This window comes from Myxocyprinus asiaticus, chromosome 35 (assembly GCF_019703515.2).
Source record: "Myxocyprinus asiaticus isolate MX2 ecotype Aquarium Trade chromosome 35, UBuf_Myxa_2, whole genome shotgun sequence".
In the NCBI taxonomy this organism is placed as follows: Eukaryota; Metazoa; Chordata; class Actinopteri; order Cypriniformes; family Catostomidae; genus Myxocyprinus; species Myxocyprinus asiaticus.
Window position 1 is genome coordinate 25,786,398 of NC_059378.1, and position 12,729 is coordinate 25,799,126.

The 12,729-nt window shown below is 36.7% G+C and overlaps 1 protein-coding gene across 8 annotated transcripts in view; it reads left to right on the forward strand.

Annotated features, from left to right (window-relative positions):
• Window positions 1–12,460, forward strand: part of LOC127425928 (band 4.1-like protein 1) — a 187,516-nt gene extending 175,056 nt beyond the window's left edge. For 7 of the 8 annotated variants that reach the window (XM_051672250.1, XM_051672256.1, XM_051672253.1 and 4 more), the window contains 6 exons: window positions 2,359–2,439; window positions 2,705–2,752; window positions 3,906–4,001; window positions 5,574–5,654; window positions 6,274–6,390; window positions 8,039–12,460. In XM_051672250.1, the coding sequence (XP_051528210.1) occupies window positions 2,359–2,439; window positions 2,705–2,752; window positions 3,906–4,001; window positions 5,574–5,654; window positions 6,274–6,390; window positions 8,039–8,044 (429 nt within the window). In that variant the 3' untranslated portion in view covers window positions 8,045–12,460. The remainder of the gene's footprint in view (window positions 1–2,358; window positions 2,440–2,704; window positions 2,753–3,905; window positions 4,002–5,573; window positions 5,655–6,273; window positions 6,391–8,038) is intronic. The other variant, XM_051672252.1, reaches the window with a different exon arrangement.
• The last annotated feature ends 269 nt before the right edge of the window (window positions 12,461–12,729 follow it).

Consider the following 12,729-nt stretch of genomic DNA (forward strand, 5'->3'; position numbering starts at 1 on the left):
CTGCAACTTCCTCCAGCTCAATCCAGGGGACCCCAGCCGCTCCCAGGCCAACTGGGAGATATAATCTCTCCAGCGGGTCCTGGGCCGACCTAGAGGTCTCGTCCCAGTTGGCCGTGCCTGGAACAACTCCAACGGGAGGTGCCCAGGGGGCATCCTTACCAGATTCCAAGACCACCTCAAGTGGCTCCTCTCAATGTGGAGGAGAAGCGGCTCTTCTCTGAATTCCTCCCAGATGGCTGAGCTCCTCACCCTGTCATGGAGAGTGAGTCCCGCCACCCTGCGGGAAAACTCATTTCAGCCGCTTGTATCCATGATCTTATTCTTTTGGTCATTACCCAGAGTTCATGACCATAGGTGAGGGTAGGGATGTTGACCGACCAGTAAATAGAGAGATTTGCCTTATGGCTCAGCTCCCCCTTAACCACGACAGTCCGGTACAGCGACCTCATTACTACTGCCACTGTTCCCAGACTGCAGCCAATCTCACGCTCCCTTCTCCCCTCACTCGTGAATAATACCCCAAGATACTTAAACTCCTCCACCTGGGGTAAATTTTCTCCCCTTACCTAAAGAGGGCATGCCATCCTTTTCCGTGAGAGAACCATGGATTCGGACTTGGAGGTGCTGATTCTCATACCAACCACTTCATACTCAGTTGCAAACCATTTCAGCTCATGCTGGAGGCATACATGTGATGGTGCCAAAAAGACAACATCATCCATAAAAAGCAGAGACATCACCTTCCGGCCCCCACATAGAATGCCCTCCTGACCTCAGCTGTGCCTCTATATCCTCTCCATGAAAATCACAAACAGAAGTGGAGACAAGGCACACCATAGTCCAACACCCACACTGAACAAGCTTGACTTCATGCCGAGTATGCGGACACAGGTCTTGCTTCGCATGTACAGGGACCGAATGTCCCGCAGTAGTGGCCCTGGCACACCATACTCCTGAAGCACCTCCCACATAATTTTTTGGGGGGAACATGGTCGTAAGCCTTCTCCAAGTCCACAAAACATATGTAGACTGGATTGGCAAACTCCCATGCCCCCTCAATTATCTGTGAGAGGGTGAAAAGCTGGTCCACTGCTCCACGGCTAGGGTGGAATCTGCATTGTTTCTCCTCAATCAGAGGTTCAACTATCGGCCAAGTCTCCTTTCCAGCACCCTGGCATAGACTTTCCTGGGGAGGCTGAGAAGTGTGATACCCCAGTAGTTGGCACACACTCTCTGGTCCCCTTTCTTAAATATAGGGAGCACCAACTCGGTTTGCCAATCCAAAGGCACTGTCCCCGAGGTCCATGCAACATTGCAGAGGCATGTCAGCCACATGCCCACCCCCCCCCCTTTGGGTTGAGCCCGGCCGGGTTACATGGGTTGCCCGGCCACCAGGCTCTCATCTAGGAACACTACCCCCAGGCCTGGCACCAGGGGTAGGTCCTGGTGACCCTCTTCCGGGCAGGGTAAACGTTCTCCTTTTACCATCTTCCATTGGGGGTTTTTGAATCGTGTTAGTCTGGATCTTCTCCCCAGACCTGTTTGCCATGGGAGACCCTAACAGGAGCATACTGCTTCTGATGATATAGCTCTGGAGATCCCTAGATCTTGCAAGCCCTTCTACCACGACAAGGCCCCGATCCAGTAAGGATGTTTGAGATGGCATAAGGCAAAAATAAGGCATAAATGATGGCAAATGATCATTTTTGAGTATTATTTTAGGTGGACAGACATTCAATGTGTTTAAATGTACCTAATATTCATGCTATGTTAGTGTTATATTAGATAATAGTTTATCTAGCATACTTTATTATATATAATACATTATATATAATACAGTAGTAACACAGAATGTACAGTATAGTGTGTTTGTAGTATGCTGTATTATATGTACTGTTATTATTATTGTTGTTGTTCTTGTTAATCATAACATATAGAATATTAATGGGTGAGTGCAAATAGTCACTCCAAAGTTGAATATTTCAGCTGGAAGGCAAATAATTGTTTTAGCAAGGATAAAAAAAATAAAAATAATAATAAAATAAAACAGGGGAAATTAATGAGACTGATAATGACAGAAAAATCCTCATTAAACTCTGGAAGCTGTGTGCGTATGTGTCTATGTTAATGTGTATGTGCGCATTGCCCTGCAGGTGTCTTATTAAATTGTAATACTGCGTACCTCAATGACATCGATTTAGCAAAACTGATGAGCCAAAGCCAAGAGTTTTAGAGGTTATCACTGAAGCTTAACTTTTTGAGTTGGGGAATAGCAGTCAGATGGCCTAGAGTGAAATACCCAGCCTTGCCCTTATTATCCCCTCATATTATTTGTTGTGTGATGTGTGTGTGTGACAGCAGTCTATGCAGGAGGATAAGACTGTTGTCAACTGCAAGGAGACCAGTACTGACGTTATACAGCCACAGAAGGTAGACTCGGTAGGTGTCCGTTGAGCTTGTCCTGCACATTTCCTTCTGAAACGCCTTGTGTGCACAGAAACGTTACTGTTTGTGCCTTTCAAAATGAACATAATGTGTAATGTTTTCCTCATATTGATAAATTCAGCAATATCTGCTGCTGCTGTAAGCTATGCTGCCATCCACTGGCAAAAAGGCCATATTTCCTGCTTTTATAGCTCTTTATGCTGTACTCCCCTGACAAATCCTGTTTCATATGTTGATTCTCTTGTCATGTTTGTTGCAGAGACAGGAAGAGGGCAGAGTTAAGGAGGTTAAAGAGAACGGGTCCCCTGTGAGTCAACGCACATAATACATTTTTAAAAACATACAGAGATATGAAGTGTGTTTTATTAAACCTCAGATAACCTGGTAACACTTTCTATGAAGCATACACTCCCATCAAATGTGTGTGTAAAAGTTTCTGATTGCCTTTTGATCTAAAGGCTTATTCTTAAATTCTTGAAATGAGTTTACTGTTATGTTTGGGTATGTATGGGTATGGTGCTGGGCATGCTGTTGTTACTAGTTAGTAGAAATGAAGTTGTAAAATGTTATCACATATGGGGTAGGTTGGAACCTGCTATTAAAGTGATAGTTCACCCAGAAATAAAAATTATCTCATCATCATCCCAGATGTGTATGATTTTCTTTCTTCTGCAAAACACAAATGAAGATTTTAAGAAGAATATCTCAGGGCTGGTTAAAGGGGGAGATTTATAGGAAATTAAGACTTAAATATTGATCTGTTTCTCACCCACACCTGTCATCTTGCTTCAGAATTTATTGATTTAATCACTGGAGTCTATGGATTACATTTATGCTGACTTTGTGATTTTTGAAGATTTTAAGTTTTGGTCACCATTGGCTTGCATTGTGAGGACCAGCAGAGCTAAAATATTCGTTTAAAAATCTCAGTTTGTGTTCAGCAGAAGAAAGAAAGTCATAAACATCTGGGATGACATGAGGGTGTGTAAATGATGAGAGAATTTTCATTTTTGAGTTACCTATCCCTTTAAACGAGTGGCATTGGTTTCATGTGAAAATTGAGGTGAATAAATGTGTACAGTGTGGTTTTGTGTTCACTTGTTTACCCAACAGCTATTACAAAAATATGATGATATTGAAATTTTAGAATTCATAAAAATTCGTTTAATTTAAGAGGGTTTGAACAGTGCATTTGAAACCAACATATAAAAACCACTGCTATAGATAACACATCTGTGTAATTGGACTTTTGACTCAAAACCTAACAGTTACTGAGATATAGCCTGTCGAAATCTTCCGCTATATACTGTATATATTTATACACACACTAAATTATAAAGGTATTTATTTAGCTTTATAACATACTGTAAGGGATTTTTTTTTTTTCTTAGTTTTTGCAGTTTATGTCAGTTTGGTCTATTTAACAGTAAAATGTTTAATGTCACATGGATTTGTTACAGGTAAGGACAAACAGTCTGGCAAGAGATTTTGTTGCGTCTCCTCTCACCATCACCACAGAAAACGTTACCTCAGCCACCACGACTCAAGTGACGAAGGTACAAGACATGTCTCATCAATCTAGAGTTTGAGAATGTCCCTTTGAACAAACACAGAGAAATTTTCTGATGTCGTACTCAAGTGCTGCTTAATAGAGCTTTAGTCACACAATCATGTTTGCATTGTGGATGGACAAGTCAATTGCTCAGGAAGTTATCTGTGAACCATAATAAGATAATTAAGTTTTGATTAAAAATTGGTTTTAAAGTGAACGTATTCATTACGTATTCAAACAGAAAGTGTGGTTCTAGCACCTTTATATGTTAATAGATAATGAAACATACAATATCAACAATGTATTGACAGCTTCTACATCGGAAAGGCACGAATAATGATAAAGAATTCTACTGAACAATACAAAAAATAAATAAACAAAAAGCTGCTAGACTGATTATCCAATAACAAGCAAAAGACAAAGCAATATTTCAAATAAAAACATAAAAATTTACAATGCAACAATGAGTCTGTGAACTCAATATGACTAAGGAGTAAACTTTATGAATGAAAGTGCGCATGGTGCGATTTCAAGTTGAAATCAGTGTAACAGATAAAGGTTGGGCAGGGAGGAGGCAGGAACCAGCTGAACAGTCAACATAAGGTTTTAATGTCAAACTCAACTTAAAACCAACATAAACAAACATACAATGCGGCCGCATGCGTCTCTCTCTCTCTCCCTCTAACGGCAAGGCCACGTCCTCCTCCTTGGCACTATATCGTACACATTTTCCACTTGGCACTGAAATGTCTGTTAATGTTAAAAACATTTTGACTGTGACATATGAGAACAGACCTCTCTATCTCACTTGCTCCTTATGCAGGCGATCAGGCAGTGTGTGAAGTCAGGGCACGGTGAAGTGATTGGTTTCTAAAGGGGCGGTTACACTTCACTTTGTGCTTTATTTACTACCATTCAAATGAATCTGAACACAGGAGAACAGAAACGCAAGCTCATGCGAAGAAATTTTGTACTCCGCTGCATACACTAGTTATAAGTTTGGCGAACTCTGACCTGTGAATCCATGACAAGATGACACATGACGAATAGAAGATTGAATGTGTCTAGGTCTATGTGCGCTTCAGAGTGAACAACTCAGAAGAGTGAATGAAGAATAAATAATAATAATAATAATAATAATAATAATAATTAAACAATAAATAGTTTTATGAATTATACAAGGCATATGAAATCAATAAATTGAATAGAGTTACATTCAAACATGGGCTTTTCATGTAGTTTTTTTTTTTTTGCACTTCCGGTTTAAACCTTGTCCACATCCGATTATATCCAAATACAGATACAAATAATTTTGCTATTGCAACAGATACAGCTACAGATAATGTCTTCGCTGCACACCCCTAATTAAAACATACAAAGGTAAACGATTAGATGCTGTTAATGTGTTGGTATTGTACATTTAAGTGTTGAATCATACAAAACAGAAAAAATGTATGAATACACTTTGCATAGGAATACCTACAAATATGAGATCATTGTAAACTGGCAGATAATGTAATATCTTGTCAGAGGTGCAGTTCTTCCTCTATATGAAAGTATGTTTGGCTTGTTTCAGACAGTGAAAGGAGGATATGCAGAGACCAGGATTGAGAAAAGAATCGTCATAACAGGAGATGACGATGTGGACCAGCATCAGGTAAGCAGTAAATAACATGTTATTACAATGAAAAATATATTTATTTTTCCCTGGTGTTGTAATGTTACCTTTGTGTACATTGAGGTCCAAAAGTCTGAGATCGTAATGAAAATCTGGGATTTTTAGTTTTTTTATTTAAACCTGTACAAAGAAGATATATTTAATATTCTGCACTATATTTAGGTCACTAATCAAATATAATCAAATTTGTGTCATTGAGCATGTTACGTCGTTTGTACAGGAGGTCAGAGTTACTTGCAACCATTAAAGCAAGAGGATCTTTGGAACATTCCCAAATCATGCTGGATTAAAGGGACAGTTAATTAAAGGGAATTGCTCTCATCATTTACTTACCCTCATGTCATCCCATATGTGTATGACTTACTTTCTTCTGCAGAACACAAATTACGATTTTTAGAAGAATATTTCAGCTCTGTAGGTCCATACAAGAGTGAATGTGTGCCAAAATGTACTCAAAATGCTGATGATATAATTCATGATAAAAAAAATGATGCATTTTCACTAGTGGTCTCAGACTTTTTGAGGCCATTGTATATGTACAGTATGTGCTAAAGTTCACTGTAGAATTATAACTGTAAATAACCGTAAATTATTGTAGGCTCTTGCAATGGCAATACAAGAAGCCAAACAACAGCATCCTGACATGCTGGTGACAAAGGCAGTAGTGGTCAGGGAAACAGACTCTTCCTATGAAGAGAAACATCGGACATCTGAGGTACAGGAAACACACAACATTAATGTAGAGTATAGCCTACTCTTTATTGTGAGGTTTTTTTTTTTTTTTACACTTAGTACCTTATTAAAAGATATCTTATTATTATCGTATTATTATCTTAGCTGTCAGTAGATTAAACTTTTTAAAACAAAGATAGGAATACACTAAAATAACACCAATTCAAGTAACATTAAACGTTTCCCAAAGTCTAGGTGGGAGTTTGACTAATTGAAAGAACTAGTCCCCAGATAGGTTGCATATTCATTGCAATGGGCATTAAATCTCTTAAACTCTCATTCTCCACAATATTAATCTGCTGGTAGACTGTGGCAATCTACTTTGTTACAGCAGTCGTAAGGCCACGTTCATAGGCTGAAAAATGTTTTGGTTTTTTTTTTACAATGATTTCTGTCACAAGTTCCATCTAGGCTTGTTTTGTACAACAAATACCGCTAAGAGCTCCTTTCCCCATCACTTTATCACCGACACTGAATCACTGCTGTGTGTGTATGTGGTGTGTGCATCAGTGAAATGACTCTTGGTGGACACATCGCAAAGATTCTGGCCTTCCAACCAGTGTTTATGCTGGTTTATGCAGTATTAATGGTAAATTAGTTAATCGCATAAAGAAAAATTAACACAACACGTTAAACCTTTTTTTTTTTTTATTAATCGCATGGATTAACATGTTAATTTTGACAGCTTTAGTTATAATACCTATACATGGTTACATGTTTAAAGAGTATTGTGCATTTTAATACATGATTTTATGTGTTTTAATGTGTTATACTCTTTATAGGTATATAACCATAAACAGGTCTTGTAAGTGATTAGAACTGATTACAATTATTCACAAGAACATTCATGATATGCTGTTGATTATCACAGGAAAAAAATGTATGCTTGTTTCTCAGTTGAAAAACAAACAAACAATAGTAATGCACTTGCACTGGGTGTCTATGGGGAGATTGTAAAGCGCCAGAATAAATGATCACAAATATAGCCACAAGACACAACATTATACAGTTCATGTTAGCATGAGACTAGTGTGATAGTCTCTTAGCAACCTTGCTTGTGCAAACCCAGTAACTTTTCAATACCATAAAGGGACATAATGTAACTATCCATAAAGCACGTTTTATTTTTATTTTATTTTCTTTTTTTACTGAGAGACAAGTTTAAATTATTATGAATTATTTGGTAATTGACAGAATGACACCAGGTGCTGTCAACAGAGCTTAAGTTTTACTGAACGCAGAAATATTCCTCAACATAAAACATCGTTTGCAGCTCATTTTACTTCCAAAATGTAACATATTTTCAAATGCAACAGAATATTCAACGAGAAAAAATTTAGGTCAGGACTTGAATTTATCGTTTGAGAATTGATTGGATTGTGAAACGTGGTCTCTATAAGAGACTTGGAATACCGTTTACTGATAAATCGTGCACAATAAGACCAGGTACATTTTGATTTCAAGTTGACTTTAAGTATACCTTTATAAGAAATTATACAGGCTACATAGAAAGCATTACCGTCGTTTTATGCACATAGTGTATATTTTATTGTATTCTTAACATTATTATATTGAACATTACCCCATGTTTATGTGTGTGTGTATGCTGTGCATTGTTCCTTCTGTTCCAGTCTTGATCACTAGAGGGTGCCGTTTGGAACAGTGACAAGAAGATCAGCTCTGGATGGATATCAGTTTAACTTTATATTTCAATCAAGAGAAGATGACTTACGCTACTGAAAAATGTATACAAAACAAACCACTCATGTGTTTAGCTCTCCCTAACTACTGCTGTGGCCCCCTCTGTTCTTCTGTTTAGCCAAACGTGACCCCAGGCCAACAATATCCCATTTTCTGATGTCAGTACAATGTACAGTACCATGCAGAGTACTTACCTTCAACTATAACAACAGTAGTCTGAGTCAACTGCCTGAATTGTATACATGTCAATAGTTTAACCTTAAATTTAGAATGAATTAAAAGAAAAAAAAAAATTACTGAAAGTGTTGGCAAATTTACCCCATGCTGTCATGTATGCACTTGTGACATCAGACTTAGGTCACAGAATTAAACTGACCTTTTGTTGATTTTTTTTTAATTTTTTTAATTTTTTTAAACTCTTGTCCAACAAATTGCCGCTACTCCATTATTTTGCAGTTATAGCATGGACTATATATTTCTCAGTTCATAAGAACATTGTCCAGGAGATTCGGTCTTCCATTTTGGATTCATGCATGACTTTCAAGGATTTCCCGGAAGAAAATTTGCAAAGGGACAGACACAAGCTACATACCTGTGCTGGCCTCAAAAGATGGCCCCCGGCCAGCCTCTAGTGTTAACTGTCACTAATATACTCCAGTGTTGTCTTTTTAGCTTTGTAAAGATTTTTAAAATATAACTGATCAAGTGTTTGCTTGTTAAATATAAATATTTATCAATTAGATTATCATATGCATTTGCATGAAATAAAACCCAGATTTTGGATGGTGGGAACACTCATACAACAAGCCAGACCGGATAACTGAGAGCAGTTATAAAGGGTATAGATAATTATATACCCTGCATGTTTAAACAACTGAAGGGACAAAGCAGAATGACACATCCTATAATAACCAACAGACATGTTCACGTGGTGTATATTGGCTTGACATCCATGACAACAGTGGCATAAAAAAAGCCACTTTTGTTTCTTTGTTTCTCTGGGTCAAACCAATCTTTCCATTGTCAACTTGACACTCCGGTTCTGTTACAAAACTAGTGAACTGCCTACGTAGGCAGCCTTTTAAGGCATCATAGGCGTGCTTCCAAGCAAAGGATGTTCCAAAAGAAATGGAAGCGTTGCAGATAATCTTCTATTCCAATACGTATTCCGATGAGCCCAGGGAAAAAAAATCCATCCAAAGATGGCAGATGAAGCAAGAACAATATTGATTATTCGGTAACACTTTACACTAAGGTTCCATTTGTTAACATTAGTAATACATTAGGTATCATGAATAAACAACTAATAATACATTTGTTACATCATTTATTAATCTTTGTTATAGTTAATGAAAAATAAAATTGTTCATTGTTAGTTAATGTTAGTTAAAAGTGCATTAACTAATGTTGACAAATACAATTTTGGATATTAAAAATGTATTACTATGTGTTGAACTTAATATTAACTAAGATTAATAAATGGTTAATAAGTATTGTTCATTGTTAGTTAATGTTAACTAATGTTGTTAACTAATGTTAACAAATGGAACCTTATTGTAAAGTGTTACCGATTATTCTTATATTTCATTAATTACCCAAAATTATCTGATTTTTTTTTTTTTTTAGTCTAATTAAAAATGGGCTATTTTACCTAATACATGTTTCTGCTATGTATTTTGATTGCTATTTATTTTTGCATGAGGAGTGTTATTTGTATGACACACAGAGTTGCTGCCTAGGTAGTGTTCCAAATCAATTTCAGTGAGGATGCTTTCTATGTACAAGGTATGCAATAGAATGCAAGGGGGCTCATAGGTTTTGTTGCAGTTACCAGAATGATGCTTTGGGTGATATTGAAATTTATATCAGCACAATTTTAATAGAGATGTTTTATTTAAATATCAGTTATCATATGAGGATGTGTTATATTTTTCTTTGCATTTTTTTTAAGTTATGCTGGATGACTGATATATTTGTATTTATATGATTGCTGAATGTGAGCCCTTGGGTTTTCCATCTCCAAAACATCACCATACAGCAGTGTGAATATTATATTACGTCTATCTATGTGCATATTCCAACATATATAAAATGTTTGAAATATATGTCATGAAAAATTATCATCATATACCATATATACTATGCATTCTAAGTAGCCTAAGAAAACAGCAAATTGAGGAGATTTGGATACTGTGAGCTGTTCTTGTCAAGTAATCTGCAATAATGAATATGTTTATAGATAAAACTGTGATTATGCATACTATGTTTGTTCTACATTATGGTTATATGCACAAATGTGTCACTGTTAACTATGGCTCGGTCTCTGTACCCTACTGTACTTCCCACTGCTGTCTCTTGGGGGATGGAAGACCCTTGGAACATGTCTGATCTGCTGTTGAAAAAAGCCCTATCACACAAAAGATCTTTATATTTCCAGGGTAGTATCACTGGAGGCCCTAATTATTTACTGCAAGCATGTTTTTTTTTTGTTGTTGTTGTTGTTTTTTTTTCATAAGCAGGCTGAGGCGGAGTCTGCAGAATTCTGTGGAATAGATTTAAGCATGGTAAAATGTGTTAAATTGAGCTAGGGTTACTAGACCAGTGGATCTCAAATTACATGTGTTTGAAATGGGCTTTCTTCACTTAAGTTTCCTATGTAATCTCAACACAAACACTTTATGTAGAAAGAACCTAGTTGAATTGGGTAAACCCAACAAAATTAGACATGCCAATGTAACTCAAATAAATCTCTTTTATTTCTTTATATACTAATTAGTGAAAGTTAGCATGGTAAATACATGCTGGCTGGAAGCACTACAGAGTGTAGCTTAGTAACTATGCTACAGTTACCACAGCATTTGCTCAAAGAAGTGAGACATCTGTTCCATGTGTGACATCTACCTGTCCTCATCATTAGCTCAAGCTCCACTCTTCACCCTCAAAACCCACAAAACTCCAATATAACAGAAACTCTTCTAAATCTCAACATAAGAAAACATTAAACACTAACAAGCATCCCCCTTTATATTCATCTTGCACAAAAACACATAAATTAACACTTAATTTTAACATCTACTCTCCCTATGGAGTCCCATGCAAAGCATGCTGGGAAATGACAATCCCTTGCCCAGTTTCATCAATGCTACATTAACACCACAGAAAGTATATATGTAGTCCCAGCTCAAATGGATTAAGTTAACTACCATTTTACTTATTTAAATGGACAGAATGCAATGAAATCAAGCTATGAAAAATAATTTCTATAATTGTGTTGCTTTAGTTTTTACTTTTTTTCTTTTTTTGAGTGTAAAGTATTTGGTGCAAATTTTTCAGTCACTTAGTTAAAGCTAGCCAAATTAGCAGATGCAAATATGGACAGGTTAGTTGACATGCCTGCATATTCAAATATAATATTAAAACATTTGAATTTAAACATTTTGATTTGATTTTGATTACTTTTGTATGACAGACAATTTTGTTGTCACTCGATGTCCAATGTAAAATCTGAGTCCTTAAGCAAAACCAGTTGAGAACCACTGTTCTAGACTTTTATTGGTGGCTGGAAGAATCATATTAGCCAAAATATTTGATGAACATATGAGGTTGGAGAAATGTAGAACTTTGTGAATGATGGCTGTTCCAATTCTGTTTAGATCTGTGGCCGCAGATTCTATGTAGGCCTGCTCATAACATGTTTAGCTACTGTTTATTTAAAAAAAAAAAAAAAAAAAAAAAAAAAAGATTAAAATATTATTTGAATTGTTGTGTTGAAGGGAGGGTGGTCTTGTATAGCGGAGATGCAAGAGCATCAACGAGTTTGATTTAGAAACATAAACAACAGGCGTGCAAGCAATTGATACTGTTTGATACACAAACGTCAGAACAGAATCAAGGACTGTTACTGGGATAAATATGGGAGAACTGTCATATAAATATTTGGGTGCCTTATCGACTCAACGCCACCTGAGGCAACAGACAAAAGTTGTTACCTGTGATCCACTGAAACAAAATCTTTGTGAGATCTTGCTTGGTTGGTTTTGGCATTTACAGTCGGTCATATGGGATTCTGTAATCAGTCTTGTAAATCCTGTGTATTCTTCTTAGATCTATAGAATCTAACATGACATACAAGTTAAAAAAGGGCAGACTACTGGACAAATAAAGTGAAACCAGGTTCCTGATGCTCTGTGCATGGCATGAAGCATTGGATTTATCTTTATAAACCACTTCCTTCCATTTGCACTTGTCCTTCAGAATTTTATAGCCACATAGTGCTCAAGTGGTGTGTGTTTACTGTATTTGCATTCAATCTAAATGGAGTACGGAATACATCAATAAACGTCTCAATGCCATTGTGATTTCTGATTAAAAATCCTACAATACCCTTTTTAGAAAGAACAACAAATTGAACATTATTTGGAACATTTCTGATGAATTAGACAAGATATACAAGATATACAATACACAGATAATATAACTGCATTTTTTAATTTCATGTGTCTGTGGGAAAAAAAACAGAAGACACAGACGTTTAGGCCTCTTAGGCTTCCCTCATAAAATAATCAACATGCCCACCCTCTCTTATACAGAAAAAAATCTACATGACCTCATCAAGTAACCC